The 16,912-nt window shown below is 42.7% G+C and overlaps 1 protein-coding gene across 17 annotated transcripts in view; it reads left to right on the top strand.

Annotated features, from left to right (window-relative positions):
- KALRN (kalirin RhoGEF kinase) overlaps positions 1 to 16,912 on the top strand; it is a 592,295-nt gene that overhangs the window by 159,520 nt on the left and 415,863 nt on the right. For 16 of the 17 annotated variants that reach the window (XM_036219576.1, XM_036219573.1, XM_036219571.1 and 13 more), the window contains exon 2: positions 15,651 to 15,725. In XM_036219576.1, coding sequence (XP_036075469.1) covers positions 15,651 to 15,725 — 75 coding nt within the window. Of the gene's footprint in view, positions 1 to 9,662; positions 13,373 to 15,650; positions 15,726 to 16,912 lie in introns of those variants that run through there. The other variant, XM_036219575.1, reaches the window with a different exon arrangement.

Raw genomic sequence — 16,912 nt, 5'->3', positions numbered from 1 at the left:
TTTGTTTTGTTTTATTTTTTTTTCTTTTTTTTCTTTTTTCTGCCATCCTGTGGAGACCAGAAGCTCTGTGAGTAGCACAGTCATGAAGTTATGGAAAGAACATGTCCCCAAGAGCTATAAGTCCTCATCATATTGTGGATGAGGACTCCAACAGACATCCAGCAAGAACATAGAGCATAGTAAGATGTCAGGCCGGGCGAGTGGGATTAGTTCTTACCAGTGTGCTGGTACAGGCGAGCTGCCGGCTGTCCTCTCCCAAGCCTGTAGGCCTTTATCTTTTATTTATGAGCCCACCACAGGACAGGGGTAGGAACCTCAGTCCCAACTTTAGAAGATTGGCAGTGACACCAGTGGGTAAGGTTCCTGATGAGGAGGCTGCCTACCTTCCCCTTCTTTGATACTTCTCCTGACTATGGTACTTTTGCTGGCCACTTCTGGGCAATAAAAATATCTGGTGCCTGGTCTGGGGAGGCTTCCTGGAGGAAGGGGGACCAAAAGCCCAAGTCAGACCATTTCTAGGGCCCTGCATCTTATTCTGGTGATTAACCCAAAAGAACAAATTACAAAACATGCAAACAAACTGAAAGAGAGACAAAGATGAAGAGCATGGAGATTGAGAGATCAAAGAGGCAGAGGACTGTAAAATCCAGACAGAGAAAGCAGAGAGGTGGTTTAGTTTAGATATGAGTTTTGGATGTTTTGTCATGTGGTCTTCATGTAATGCTACAACTTAAAAATTTTAGTACATATTCACTGTACAAAGTTTGAAAACTATATAAAAGCATAAAGAAATTAAATATCTACATAATTCCACAACCAAGAAATATATTATTTGCATATTTGAGATAATATCAAACTGCTATTTCTGAAGGCAAAAAACCACTTGAGTCTTGGCAATTTCATATGATTCAACCTAATATATATAGTACATTTATCACTAGTATTTTAATTTGTATGTATTTTGAGCATTCTTCCATGAAATTATAAATTAGTCAAAAATAAACATTGGTGTTCCATTTATAGCTATCTCAAGATTCTCTAACTCATCCCCTTCTGTTGGAGTTTAGGCTATTTGCAGTTTGGGACCACAATAAAAAATGCTGCTTGAAACCTTTCATCCTCAAATATTTGTCCTTATTTTTCCTTAGTTCTTTAGGGTAGACATCCAGAAGGGGAATTACTAGTCACTGGTTATGCGTAGTATCTTTATTCATGACTCATATAACGGAACTGCTTTCTGGAAAGGTTTTTGCAACTTTACTTGCACCAGCAGAGATATGGGCCGGCAGGGCTAATGCCGGACTCTTGCCAGCCTTGAGGATTATTGCCTTTTCAGAATCTCTGCAAACTTAATGGATTTAAAAACTTCTTATTGTTTAGTTTGCATTTCCTGGCTAATAATTAGGTTGACTACTTTTTCTTATGTTTATTAGCTATTTCTCCTTTTTTGGAAATGTACATTTATATTCTTTGCCTGTTTTGCCAAAGGAACAGTATTAATCCTTTCTCTCTGTCAGATTTGTTGTAAATATGTTCCCAGCTTGTCATTTACATTCTAAATTTTGTTTATACTCTGATGTGTAGTTTACTATTTTCCACTGACAAAACCATCAATATTTTCCTTTCCAATTTCTTTCAATGCTTTCAGGCCTAAAGAGCTCTTTTTCATTTGGAGATAAGTTAAATATTCACTCATATTTTCTCTTAAGGAGTTTTCTTAAATGTCACTTTTTAAGATTGGGTTTCTAATCTGTCTACAATTTATTTTGGTGTATGGTTTGAAGTTGTGAGGATTAACTTGATTTTTCTTTTTCAAATAGTCCATTTTTTTTCCCAGTGTCATTTATTGAATAATTTATCTTTTCCCCCAATTGTGTTGGATTCTTCCATTATCATATATGAGGTTCTTAAATATGACAGATGTGTGTTAGGTCTATAAATCAGGCTCCATTCATTCGTATGTTAATTCTTGTGTCTGTTTCTCCTTTTAATAACTGTAGTTTAAATATATATTTTAAAATATCTGGTAGGGCAAGCCCAACCCATTTTTCATCTTTTTTCCAAAATGTTTAATTACTTTCATCCATTTATTCCTCCAAGTGGAAGTGTACTTTAAAATCCCTTTGGCACATAACAGGTACTTAGAGATTCATTCGACAGATATCTGCTATAATATTTAGTTTTTTAAGCCAGCATGTTGATTTTATTTGAATTTTATTTTATTTGAATTTTCTTTAATGTCTTATATTCCTGAGTTAAACCCTATTTGCATACATGGCAAATCTTTAAATGACATTTAATGAAAAATTAATTTTTGTTTTACAACTGCTTTGGACTTTAATTCCTTTAGCTATGAGACAATTTTATGTATGATGTATGACAGCCATTTTTTATTTGCCATGGAATCTCATCACAGACTGAACAGCTATGTAACACAGTTGTCCTAAACTTTAAATAAATTTGCTTTTAAAATGTTCTTTTAAAATGCTCTTTTCAGATGGTATCGTAACAACCTAATTCTTAAACTTTTAAGTGCCTGAATATTATGCAAAGATCTTGTTTATGAAAGACTAATATACAAAGGAGGAAATTTACCTTTCTCCAATTATTTCAAGAATAAATAAAAATCAGACAATGAAAAACATTAAAGAAACATTAATGTCAGCCATAATCGCATTTTCCACAGATAACCACTGTGTACTTTTATATATGTAGTTTTTACACACACATACTCCAGTATATGTAAAAACAGAATAAGGTTGTATATGCAGTGTTATAATCGTTTTTTCTACTTAATATGCTTCCTGTGGCATTTATTATTCTGTACATGCTAATTATGTACAGTGTCATGTTTAATGGCTACATAGAGTGGACATACCATGGATTATTTTACCAATCTCCTCTTGTTGAACATTTAAGTTTGGTGTGATTTTTCAGTAGTGCAAAGCCATAATAAACATCTTTACTCTCCACCTTACCATTATTCTAATCTTCAACATATAAGCTATGTTGTGAGTACATGTGCACAGTCATCCATGAACAGGGCACCCTCTCGACTCCCCGGTTATGGCAAAGACTTCTCTTCTTCAAGGAGCTGGATAAGAGTAAAGAGGACCAGGTATTCCAGCCTCCTCGAGGTAGTCTGCTCAGAGTACTGGAGAAAATTCCAAGCAACAGAGAATTAATGAGAAAATAGTTTCAGAAATCATGGAACAGAAAATTTTAGCAACTTGGGGCCATTGATTGTATGGAGCAGGTGGATTTGAGGTCAGACTCACCTGGGTTTGTGTTTGCCACTCACTGTGCCCCACACTGACCTCTGCAACCTCCCTAACCTTTCTCCTTCTGTAAACTCCCCATTCACATTGGCTGGACAGTTCAAGGCCAACCAAGGAAAAGACCCCAGAACACAGACTCTCCTCAGGCCTCTCTTGTTCTTTCACCCTGCAGGAAGCTGGGGCTCCTCATGGGGCTCTGAAGGTTTTGCCTACAGGTAGATGTTGGGGTTACCTCGTCTCAGATGGTGGTTCTGCTGTTGGGATGCATTTTCAGTCAGGGTGCTTCTCAGAAATGCCATCTGGACCTGTACACCTTTGTTTGGAACTCAGCCTCTTAAGAGCAGTGGGGTAGAGGAGTCAGGGAAGAAGGAATGTAGTGTGCTAGCTATAGGCAGAAGCATATAGAGTTTAGTGTGTGTGTGTGTTGTGGGGCGGGGGCGGGGGAGGGGGAGCGGTGCCTGTGATCATAGCCCTCTGGACACAGGGGGAAGCAATAAGTTCTCAATAAGCTAGATCAGTAGTTGGTCTCCCTTTGGGGACAGGAGACTCTCCTTGGCATCTGGGGAACCGGGCTAGGGGTACAGAAGTTGCATGGAGTGCTTGCCGAACAGCCCGAATTGGGGAGAAGAGAGGAACTGCATACACAGAGTGTGAACAGTGTAGCTTACAGGTATGTAGTAGGAAGATGAGGAGGCAGTTTTTAGCTGTTATTTTCTGAATTTACTCCATTCATTTACTCATTCACTCACTCATTTATTTGTTCATTCATGGAATCAACACTTATTATTGAGCATCTACTATGTGCCATGCCCCATGCTAAAGCTACCAAGATGAACAAGAAAGAGGGAAGGAGTACTATGTTACCTTAGCCTCAGCTATGTATCTGGGACCTTCAAATAGATTTTCTCCTGTAATCATCACCTATGAAATAGGTGTTGTTACGTGAGGAGGAAACAGAGACCCAGAGAGGTTAAGTAAGTTATCCAAGGGCACACAGCTAAGTGTTTTACTCAGGGCTATCTCTCAGGATGTGCCTGCTTTGGGAGAGCTTGCCAACTCATACAGAAAATGGTTCATTGAGCAAATAGTGTCCAGGCATGCCCAGATGTGGCTGCCCAGCTGGGAACACTTGAGAACCCCCTTCTTATCCTGCCTTGTCCAACCTCTCAGGGATCTCGTTAAATAAGTTTTCAGACTCATCCTGCTGGCCCTAATCGTGACCATAACCCCTCATGGATCCATGAGGAGTCAGGTTGTCTAGCAGGGGTTAGAGGCCAGGGGAACCTTCAATTTGGAAGGCTTCCAGGAAAAGTACTGTCATGACATCTATAAAATTCATTTTATGTTTAACCTCACTTCTCCCAGCCTTCAGTAACTCCATAATGAGAGAGAATTACCTCTGATTAAGCTTATCCTTGTAGGATCCTTTATGCAGCCTTCACCTCCCACCATCTGCCTCAGCTTCCTTTTATCCAAGCTAAGGAAGCTAAATCATTTCTCTTCTCTAGTTACTTTCTCTGCCAGCCCAACCACAGTATTGGGCTCCAGCTAAATCATGAGTGTTAGAAACTGGGCTATGAATGAAGCAGATGCTGAATGATAGAATCTAGTGGTTAGAACTTGAGATAAATTATAGTGTCTCATTTTGACTTTGCTTTAGATCAATGGTTCTCAACTATTTAGGGGGGCATTTTCTTCTTGGAAAGTCTGATGAAAACTAGAAATATACAGATTCTCTTCTAAGAAAAATGGACACATATGGACATATATGCAATAAATTCCCTGAAGTTGCATGAGGTTCATTTTTGAGGCAAGTTTCGGAAGCCCACTTGGGTTTACCAAGTGCTCGTGGGATGTGTGGCTTAGTATGTCCCTGGCTAGAAGGGTTGAAGGTTACTTAGGCATCACTTTGCAGACATTTCCCAGCTCCTTCTTGTTTTCCATAATTCTAAAGAAGGGTTCTAGCTTCATGAGATATTCAAATTACTCCTGGTTTCCTATTTAGCACTTGACATGGTTATTCTCCTTTCTCAAGAAATAGCAGGCATCATGAGTCCGACTTTCTCCAGATCTTGGTCATTTCCTAGCTTATGCCGGCTCCTGGTTTTGCTAGGTCCACAGGGGAACTTTATTGCTTTTCTCCGGCAAACATTAAACATGTCTCTCTATTACTCTGGAGAGGGTCTGGGTCAGAGGGGGAAAAAAAAAACACCGTTTTCCTCTTTTCTGTTCCCCTAAACCCACCAGAGAGACTTTGATATTCACCACCATCCTGTTGAGTCCAAGACCTTGCTGAGGATCCTGTAACACTTTGCTTCTTTTCTAGTTATTATCTTTTTACTTTTTAGACACTTTCTTAGAGCTTGCGTTTTATTATCCCTTTGGGATTTTCTTGTATGTATGTACCTCTATCACTGTGTTTCTTACATGATATTAAAATTACATGTCGATGTATTTATTCTCCCCTTAAACAAGAAGTTCCCTAAGATTAGCAAATCTACATTTTTCTTTATTGTACCCACAGTGAGGGGAACTTTGCCTGTCACATATAGGTGCTCAATAAATATTTATTGAGCTGAATTAGGGCAATGTTTAAATACCCAAAGTAATAATTTAAGGAGAGATTTAAAAATTGCTTAAAACTCTAGGAATCTTTTTATGGCCAACTCATTCACCTCAGATATGGTCAGCCAGTTTATTCACAAACCTAAACATAGTATTGGGAGACATTCGGAATTCATGCTGTATCATTTCCATCAGAGATCTGTGTGTGTGTGTGTGTGTGTGTGTGTGTGTGTGTGTGTGTGTGAGAGAGAGAGAGAGAGAGAGAGAGAGAGAGAGAGAGAGAGAGAGAGAGAGAGATGCACAGACTTTTCCTTCTTGGTTACTGCAGTTATTTGAAAACAGCACCAGAACAAGTCTTTTGATTCTCTCCAGCAATCTCTTCCAGTCTAAGTCCCTTCAACACTTCTTCATGCTTGTTTATCTCCCTGGTATATCTTAAATGCCTCTTTTTTCTCTGCCTGTTTTTCATGTGGTTCCTGTATCCTGGGACAGGCTGGACAGCAGCCACTCCAAGTACTAACTACTTAACCAACTCAGGACCAAGGACAGCAGCAAGCTCGTTCTTGAAGTGGGAGGTGCTTTAGGTTGCTCACGTTTGTTTAACAATATGACCATTGGATGGGGCCCTTCTCACCCTATGGGCTGTAGTTTTGCAAAACTGGTTATTACTTTGGCCCTTGTTCTTCTGTGTCTGTGGGGGGCCTGTGTCTATCTGTGCCTGATATGTCACTGTGGCACTGTTTTCACCAGTGGGCATGGAGGTGCGAGCAGGGAGAAGCTCTACACTGGGAATGAGAGGGGCTTCTGGAGGAGCTGCTGATGGGGTTCTCCTGCTCTGACCTCTGCAGTCAGCTGTTGCTGCTATATGCCACCTACACCTGAATTTCAGGCCATAAGGAACAGGGGGAGAGGGGAGAGGCACTGGGGAGGTTCTGGGGCATTTCATGTTTGGATGCCTGCCAAAGTGGCTTTCATAATGACAGACCAGAGCTAGCTTTTCAAATCGACAATTTCATCTTTAACTAAAGTCATTATGCCCTGATTAAACTAAAATTAATTAAAATAGTATTGATACACATGCTGGAGTAGAGGGCAGGGACTGGCAGTGAGAGTCACAAGAAGCAAGACTTTCATATGTCCGAACTTCCACAGCATATACCTTCTGCCTCTGAGTACTTTAATTCTCTCTAAATACATTATAAAAGCAAATATATCGCTAATGTTTAACAGTTGATTCAGATCTATTGTTGACTAATGCATCACTGGCTAATGTTCAGTGGTACTTCATGGCCCAATTCTAGGGTAATGCTAAACATAACAAAATGACAATAAATCTGCCACCACCGCCACCATCTGTGAGGTGTGAATACTTTAAGTAACTGGGTCAGTTAGTAAAGAATCAGTTTTAAAGAAAGTGATGGGTAGATATAATCGCTTCTCAAGTGGCCATTTTCTTGTGTCTAGAGTACCCTGAATGATGTCAGCTTTTCTCGGGAGGGAGGGAGAATGAATGAGCCTGTGTGTATTGCAGCTGAGGTCTCAACTCGAGCTAATATTAAATCTTGCGAAGAATAAACAGAAACGGTTTGCTCATTAGCTGGGCTTAGAGAGGTGTTAGCCACATGTTTCAAGTGCTAATTATTAGTAATCTTTAATGGAGCTAATTTAGCAATGGTAAGTGTTACAAATTTCTGCTCTTCAAAAGTAGCCCTTTAGCCAGGACTTTATATCTAATACTGACTTTAGAAAGTTAATATTGAAATTGACCACAATTAGAGTTCACATGGGAGTGTGAGAGAAAGATGGAGGTGTGAGGGTAGAAACAGACACAGAGAGGGACCAAGAGGGGAAGAGGCGCAGCAATTACTAAGCGCCTTTTGTGTGGAAGGCATCATGGCACCATGGACGAGTATGAGTTGGTCTTTGGGTCACTCATTAAGCACCAGCTGTATGCAAGCACTACAGATATGGAGATAAGCACCCAGTTCCTGCCCTTGGGAGCTTAGAGTCTAGAGAGGGGTCCAGATGCAGCAGTGGAGGTGGCATGACAGTGAGGTGCCTGCCTTATGAATTCACGAATGGAGGAGCCAGTCCAGTCCAGGGTGGGAGGAGTTAGGGAAGTCTTCCTGGGGAAGGTACACAACTCACTACAGTACAGACAGAAAATAGTCATTGTGAGGAGTGACATTCAAATGCATGTCAAAGTTGAGGGAAGGCAGACATTGCTTCTCCTAAGTGTAAAGACTGTCCAGTCTGGCTGCTACTGCCTCACATTGCATGGGGTCTTGTCAGTTTGCTTAGAAAAGTTTAGTATTTAGCAATTGCCAAAGAAGAGCCCTTGTTTTGTTTTGTTTTTCCTCCCCACTTTCGTACTGAATAAGGTTAGCAGAAGCTCATGACCGTCCTCCTCTTAGAAGTCCCACGGCCTGGTGCCAGGGAACAGAGCGCTGCCACACTGTCCCACCTCCATAGCTGCAGCTTGTTCCAGGAAGGAAGGTGCTGCCAGGGCCGTATTGACATTTGTGGTGTCAGTGGTGAGGGTCGGCTGTGGGAGTCGGCCTCGCAGTGGGTAGATGGATCCCCATGTCGGGAAGGGGCCAGTGGATCTCTACATTGTGCCATTCATTCTGTTGCTGACACAAAGCTGCCTGGTCTCTTTTTTCCTGCTGGGTTTATTCCTTCTTCAAAATACACATATCCTGCCTCAGTGGTAGTTATTTTAACAAGAGTCCCAAGGAGCATATTTATAGTCACCGGCAGAGTTTTCCAACAGGCAGTTTCCTTAATAGTTCATTAGTGTCTGTAAAGAGGAGACATTAACCTTCATCTGCATGGACGTGTGTGTATCTTTCTCTCCAGTGCTTTCTCTCTTGCTCTTGCCCTGTTCCCTTTCATTCTTGCCACCTCTCCCTCCTTCTCTTGTGTTCATATAGGAAAGGAGGGGAAGGAGAGAAAGGACCATGAGGAGAATGAAGATTATTGCTTCTACCCGATAGGTTCCCTCCTGCGCTGACAGTGTCTTTTCCCAGGGGCTTTGCCCATCTAGCACCTATGCAGACAGGACCTTGAGTCTCTTCCCTTCATATGCTTCAGTTCTGTGTTGCGTGGTCACTGGGTTTTACACAAACTCTCTGCCTCCTACGGGCCTGGCAGGCTCCCAGGAGGTGCCTCATAGACAAACCATCTTGCCTCTCTTGGAACTTAAGGAGAAGATAAAGAGAGACAGAGTTCCAGTGCCCCTGCCCCCGTATTCCACCCCCCACCTCAGCAGGGGCCGTGACAGAGGAGAATGTGATGTGGAGGTTGGGATCAGAGCCTGCTAGGTCCAGTTCTGTTGTGGGGCCACAGCCTTCTCCCAGGACCAGACAGATTCCACCCAGCTCTGACCCTTGCTGCGGCACAGTCCTGGCGCTCTGAGCTTCCGAAGGCATTTGCAGCCACATCTTTGCTGTTGTCTTCCCAAGAGCCTACCCCGTTGAGAGATCGGGTTCAGATCACAGAGCCCACCTACCACCTCCATGCCCTCCTTTCCATCACTCCCCGACTCTGCTTTTCTCTTCAGCCAGTACAGCTCTCTCCACCTCTGGTTTGCAGCTTATTTGCCCTTTCCTCTCTGCTTTGGCGTGCAGTGCTCCGCACCGGAGCACCATCCCATGGCCTTTCCCTTATTCAAAATTGGGTTCACAGATCACCTCCTCTGGGGAGCTGCCCTGATGAAGCAGCTCCAACTCACTGCCCTTACTCCTCGTCTGCTTAGCATCTGTGCATGCTTAGGTTTAGTTCAGTATTTTTTGAGCCCCTTTTGGGCACAGTATTAGGTGCTAGGATAACAAAACAAGTAATGTAGTCCTACCCTCAGGTGTCAGGATCAGTTAATGGGGAGTAGAATGAAAACACAGAAATGCTTTTCAGGAGTAATAGAGTACGAGATACCATCAGGGACATCTCAACTTGACTCGAGGTCAGGGAAACAGTACAGAGGAAATGATGGATTAGAGGGAGATTTAAGAGGTAGAATCAACAGAACTGAACAGCTAAATCGATACTTGGCATGTAAGAGCGGAGGAGTCTAGGATGCCACCCAGGATTCCGTTTGGGTAACTCAGTGGATAGCACCAACAATCATGATGTAGGGGATACAGGGCAGCCAAGTTGAGGGCAAGCTGGGAGGGTCTTTATCAGAGTCTTAGAATCTTTAGTGTTTTGTACAGAGTGTGGTAGCTTCCTCATATTAGGGGAAATGGACACTCAGTATTTTATCTGGCTGGAAACTCTCAGAGGGCAGAAATTGGTTCTCCCCTCCAAGGGACAGAATTGCCTGAGATGAGCATTGTGTTCTTATTAAATGTGGAGCTCCACGGGGTGGGGGTACCTCTCCTCTCTCTGTTTCCCATTCAGTATTGCCCAGCATTCTGGGCTTTGTACCCGTGGGTGGGAGTGCAGATGTGATAAAGAGGTATAAACCAACTGGTTTCTCTGTCCTCCAGGCCTGGCTCAGAGATGGTGTCTTGATCTGTAAAAATGATGAGCGACAGTGTTTATGGTACTGAGACAGTTAGGAAGGCTGGGCTCTGAGGGTTGGGGTAGCGGGGAAGATTTGTTGTGAAATTACAATGTTTGATGCATGAAAGAGTGGTTGAAGCTACCAAAGTTCTGAGTAGTTTGGACAGGGGTCATTCATAAACATTCCTACAGGCAAAAAACGAGACATGGTCCAGTCTCAATACTGTGGAAGGGGAAGTTATCTATCTTCCGGATAGCTTTTTTATTCCAGAGGTGAATTTGAGTGATGGGTTATAGGGTAATGGCTGAATCTCTGGAATTCTCATGATATAGGTGGGAGGGGTAATAAATAGCATTAGATCAGATTTTAGAGGTTCTGTTTAGAGGAGGCTAAAGGATACTTTTATCTATCTCTGCCTCTGAGGCAACTCTGGAATAGAAAGACATACTTTAGTGTACAGCACTTCCCCAAAGTAATGTGCATATGAATCACCTGGATTTCTTATTAAAGTGTAGATCCTGATTCTATAAGTCTGGGGAGGAGCCTGAGATTGTACATTTCTAGCAAGGCTTTATTTAGCCTGTGATGCTTGTTAGTTTGAGTAGAAAGGCTTTAGGACTCACCTTTAGGAAGTCTTTTGAGCCTCCTTCCGTTCTGCACAGGTAATGTCCTATCTCTGATACAAGCTCATTATCCTATCTGAATACCGTCTGTCTCTCTCTGCCTGGAATCCCCTTGGAGAACTGGGTCCATTCCTTATTTGTCTTAGTATCACCAAAGCCTAACCTGAGGTCTAGCCTGTAATACATGCTCAATAAAGAATTGATGAAGCAATAACTCTGAGAATAGGAACCTGTCCAAATAATGCCTAAACCAGGGTTTGGTGTAACGAGCTCTTGGAACTCAGTCGTAAGCCAGATCTCTTCTGTGCAGCAGATCAATGAGTGTTTCAGTGTCTCTCTGATTGAGGCACCCATGCTGGACACCACAAGGGTGGAGTGGAAAAAGGAGGCAGGGACCAGAGACCTGCCATCTCAGTGGGCAAACAGGGTTCAGGCCCACTTGAAGCAACATTAGAATACTTACATAGTAACTTCTAAATAATTGTAAATTAAGAGGGTGTGACTAAGAACCAAAGGAATTAAAGAACAATCCATGGGTACCCTGGCAGCTTGTACCTCCAAATGTTCAACACTTAGTTGATTGTTTCTTTGCTTGTAGAAATCAGGATTGCTTTCTGAATGAAGTTAGCATGGAGCACAGCACACCCAGCTGCTCTGGGGGGCTCACCGCCATCCCAGAGCCACAAAACCAGAGACAGGGACTATGATACAAGGGCCAGTCTTGCCGTTGCCATGTGGGGTCACAGACTGACTGGGAGCCAGAGTGAGCGTGATCAGCATTTTTCTGCATGAGGACTGGTGACTGTGGAAATTGAGGAGAATGGGTAGCGGTGATGGAAGCATAATACATTTCGAGCAAGGAAGATGCAAAAAGCAGGCCTTGGAAAAGACCCACAGTGGAGATCCTGGGGATGTGACGGTGGTAATTTTTACTTCCCTAGTAGATGCAGAGCATTTCAACTTTGCTAATTAACGAGAACAGCAGGCTTGTAATTCTGCCAGCAGCAGGACGTGAATGGGGTAAGGGTGTCACTGAACGCCAGTGGAGCATGCCTTTGTCCGTAAGAGAAGGAACAGCGCTCACATTGGGTCAGGACCATGAGGGTGTCCTCTGGTTCTTTTTTTCCCCTTGCCGTAACTCCAAGGGTTTAGGGCCTCTTATTTCTTCTCAGGCTTTCTTGAGAGGTAGCAAGGGGCTTACTGTTTCAACAGGCTTTCCTTTTAGAGGGAGAAGCTGCTGTATGGTTGTTCTAGAGTTTATAATCTGATGTTGCTATCAAGTATACCTTGTATCACAGATTGCAATTGCAGGTCAAGTCTGCCTCACAGAAGTTCTTTCATCACTAGTCTCCCGTTTTGGTAACTTGGGCTACCTGCACAGTGGGGTGATGTACCTTAAGCATCACAGTCCCAAAACAGGTTCCTGGGAAAGAATGGGCTGGGAGGCCAGGAAAGAGTTGGTTTATCTTCCCAAAGTCCACTGAATCTCCCTAGGGAATTCGTTCCCAAACTTCCTTTCAAAGCATATTGATCTGATAACCTGAGGATCTTAACAGCCAATAAGTATGAAGAAAAGGTTTGAAAATCCTCCGATTATTAGAGCTGATTGGTACTCTGGAGATCATCTACTCAGATCACCAGTACTTGGTGTGACAGATGAGGCCACTGACCTTGTGCCAGTCATTTTAGGAAGGGTTAGCCTTTCATTCATTTACTTACTATTTCATCAAATATTTATTGAATATTTATTATGAATCTGCCCAGACATATACCTGATAGTGAAAACATGTTGCTATTTTATTGGTCCTGTTCGAGTTAGCATTCAGCGAACTTCTCTTTTATTATAGATTCTGTCAGTTGGTTTTACAAGGGTCCTGGGGGAACTGCTCCACAGGATCTTCAAATAGGTTTTCTGTGCAAGGTCACCAACTTCTGAGCTGCCAGACTAATTAGTTTAGCTCTCTTTGGCTTTATATAATACATACATTGTTGAAAAGTTATTCGTAATTCAATTTTGGGCAAATAAAAAATTAATTCAAACCATGAAGTCAGCTTTTATTTAAAGAGACCCTGGAGCAACTCCTTTTGTAATGTGAAAAATCTTGTTATTGTTGTTAGAAATGATGATCCCCTAGTTAAGGATTTTGTAAATCTGGACACTTTAGGTTTTTGTTCTGTAGCCACAGCCTGGCAGATAGAGCAGCGCTGGTCTGAACTGGATGGGGGTAGACACTGGCCTGGAAAGAGGAAGCTCTAGGAATCTTAGCCCAGCCCAATTCAAGATACTGACATTTCCTGGAGCCCATGACTGCAAGCTGCATGGACAGGCTGCTCCCCTCCTCTCAGGTCCTGGAGTCTGGAAGGGAGAAGGAAGTGGCAGGCATGGTGAATGGGATGTGAAGGTGAGATTCAGAGCTCACTCTCCTTTTCCACTGGCAGGAACAAAGAGGGCGGGGGATGGGGAACCTTTTACTTCTGTTATAGCAAACTCCAAACTCTTCTTTAAGGTCTAGGGACTGTGTAGAATTAGAGCTCTTGTGTATACTTTAACACAGTAGAGGAGGACAGGAAGAGCAGTAGGAAAATAGGACAGGAGTTTAGGAGAGAAGAGGGTTATGTGGATTCTTGTTATCCAGTAAAATCTCATTAGCTTGGTCCTTGCTATTCTTGAAATTGTAAGTAGTCTGAAAGAAGATGGCTGGTTTAGATTTTCAAATTAATTTTTTTCCTATGAAAATGAATAGTATGCATAGTGGTATATGAAAGACTGTTTTAGGACTGAAGTATAGAAAGATATTTCATATGTGAAAATATGCTATTTTGATGCAGAAACATCATTTTTCACAAACAATTCATATATTAATTAAAGATGATCTTTGCCTAGTTGGTAAAGCCTGGTAAGACTCTTTTTTTACTAGGAAACCTGAAATTTGTCTTTATTGCATGACGGTAAAAAACAAATATATGTATCTATTTGTAATTTCTGTAGTAATTTATATTGATCCTAGTTAGTTTCTATTAGTGAGGTTTAATAACTTTTTTGTATCAGGAGGTAAAGTCAGAGCATAAAGATCTGTAGAAACTAAAGATAGAAAGTACAAAACAATGCTTATAATTAAAACTTTATTTTTTATGCTGTTATTTTTTCTTCCGTTGCCTACAGTCTTCTTAAAGTGAGCCTTGCAGTGGGTTACTCCAGCTTTGGGGACTATGGGCCACTTGTAAAGAGAAGCAACTGATGAATAAAAAGGCTCACTGTCTTCATTTAGTAAAAAATGGAAAAGAAGAAGTAGGTGAAATCGTCAGAGACACTTGGGAAGTTTGGGTTTAGGGTATGACGTCTGACCATGGTAACTGGTGTTCTGGGGACACATCTCTTCTTTTTGGTTGAGTGTGAAATGGGCTCCTTTCCCTTACCTAAGATAGTGCTCTTAATTCTGGGTTGGTGCCAAAATTCCCAACATTTTCGGGTCTCTCAAAATAGCCAGTGTTCAGAGATTGAGATAGCCTTGAGTGGCACTGGCCTGCCCAGCACGTTGCTCCCCCTGCGGATTGTCAGATTTGTCCTGCAGGGAACTAAGCCAAGTACAGAAAGGCACTAGAGGGGCTGTCCGTGGTCTCTGGTTCTGTCTCACTGAGCTGACACAGAGCCACCTCTCTTCCGGGGTCCATCTGTGCCATGTCCTCAGTGGTTCTACATGGCAGAGATATGAGTGTGGGCTGACTTTCCCTGAGAGTCCTTGTGGGCTTCTCAGGTTAAATGATAGAGGTACGATGGGCTGGCCTGGGTCTTTGTACATATGTGTGGAAGCTGGGTCCTCCCTCCCCACGCATCTCACCAGGGCTAGATTGTCCTTTGCCTCCTGAGGTTACTGTTTCTCGAGGCATATTGTTATCTTTCATTCTGTGTGAGCCCCAGGCCTCTGCCTCCAACCCCCTGACAGGAACTCAACTAGACCCCAGAAAGGGCTTTCCAACAGAGAAGCCAGAGTTAAGGAGAGAATGAGTTGCTGAAGAAGGGAGTACATTTCTTTCTCAGGAGATTGGTGTCTCCTACCTCCTGTTTATTGTGGACCGATGATGGTGAAATTGAAGGAGGGAGAGAAGAATGGCAAAGGGTATTGTGTGCAACTTTGCTTCTCACTTGGAGGCTTTTTGTGGTTTCCTTTTCCCATTTGTGAAGACTTAACAGTTGCTGTGTCACATAGAGGACAGGCAGATAGAATTATTTAGGGCATTGTGGTCCATCTTGATATTAATTAACCTGTTCAACAGATATTTGCTAAATGTTTACTGTGTACCAGACACTGTGCTAGAACTAGATGTACAAAATGACTTTTTAAAAAGCCCCCATCTTCAAGTTCACAGAAGCAGGGCTATTGATGTTGGCTCTAGGGCATGGAATTTTGTGTGCGTACATATGGTGAGGGGTGACATGGACTGTCTTCTCCCTAAAAGGGACCAGGGAGGCCTTATCCTTGGTCTTCCTTGTGGCCTGGGATCATATGGAAGTTCTCTTTCCATTGTGGACCCTCTCCTGTTCTACTGGGCAGGGCTGTAGGGCCTGAACAAGGCATAACTTTCTGGCCTGTGACGTGGTTGGGAGGCTGAAGGTGGGACCCAGGAATGCAGCCATCTGGCCTCTTTTACCCTGATTCCTTCTATTTTGTTGTCCCACAGGTTCTTTTCGGAATGATGGTTTGAAAGCTTCTGATGTCCTTCCCATCCTAAAGGAAAAAGTGGCCTTCGTGTCTGGTGAGTGTCTGTGAACTTCCCTCTGTAATAGACCCAGAGAAAGCTGTATGTCTGTGCACATGTGTGGCATTCAGTTCTTTGTGTGTTAGTGAGAGAGAAGTAGGGGCGGAAGTTGTGCTCGGAGCAGCTATGTCATCTCTACAGAGATAGGCAAAAAGAGAAGGAATAGCTCTTGTCCCAGCCGGGTGTTCTTAAACACCTCACCTTGCCCACCTCCTAGGCCTATCAGACCTGGCAGGAGCTGCCGAAGCCCCTCTGGGAGAGGCTACACCTGGAGTAATCTGTCCACTTTATTTGGGTTCATCTCTAAGTGGGTCATAGACAGAATATTAAGAAACATTCTGGTTCCTTCTTATTTCTCCTTCCTGGCAGAGGGAACTCAAGTGAATGTCTGTATTTATTTATTTTTCTGAATAATGACTTCCAAATGTTTATTTCTGACTTCTCTCTCCGACCCCATCTTGTGTACCTCAACCTTTTACTATCTAATTCAGGGGGTCAGCAAACTAGAGCCTCTCTTTTGCTACATGTCAGCTATCTGGGGTTTTTTTTGTAAATAAAATTTTATCAGAATGCAGATACGTGAATGTGTTAAGCTAATGTATTAGTTTTCCATTGCTGTTATAACCAGTTGCCACTAATTTGGAGGCTTACAAGAAAATAAATTCTCTCACACTTATGGAGGTCAGAATTACAAAATTAGCTTCCTGAGTTGAAACCAAGGTATCAGCAGAGCTGCGCTATGTCCAGAAGCTCTAGAGGAGAATTTGTTCGGTGCCTCTTCCGGCTTCTGGTGGCTGTCAGCAGTACTTGGCTTGTGGCTGGATCACTCCCAACTCTGCCTCTGTGGTCACATTGACGTCCACAATTCTGTCTGTGTCAAATCTCCCTCTGCCTCAGAGTGAGCATACTTGTAACTGCATTTAGAGCCCACTCGGATAATCCAGGATAATCTTTCCATCTCAAGATCCTTAATTACATCTGCAAAGATTCTTTTTGCAAATAAGATAGCGTTTACAGGTTCCAGCGGTTAGGACCTGATATGTTTGGGGACCATTGTTCCGTCTACTACAGGTACTGACAGTGGCTGCTTTGCCATTATAGCATGAGAGTTGAATAGTTCCAGCAGAGACCATATGGCCACAAGCCTAAAATATTTACTATATGGCCCTTTAAAGAAAAAGTTT

This window comes from Rousettus aegyptiacus, unplaced genomic scaffold, assembly GCF_014176215.1.
Source record: "Rousettus aegyptiacus isolate mRouAeg1 unplaced genomic scaffold, mRouAeg1.p scaffold_m13_p_4, whole genome shotgun sequence".
Lineage (NCBI taxonomy): Eukaryota > Metazoa > Chordata > Mammalia > Chiroptera > Pteropodidae > Rousettus > Rousettus aegyptiacus.
The sequence above is the reverse complement of the archived record's forward strand: the minus strand, read 5'-3'. Positions and strand labels throughout refer to the sequence as shown.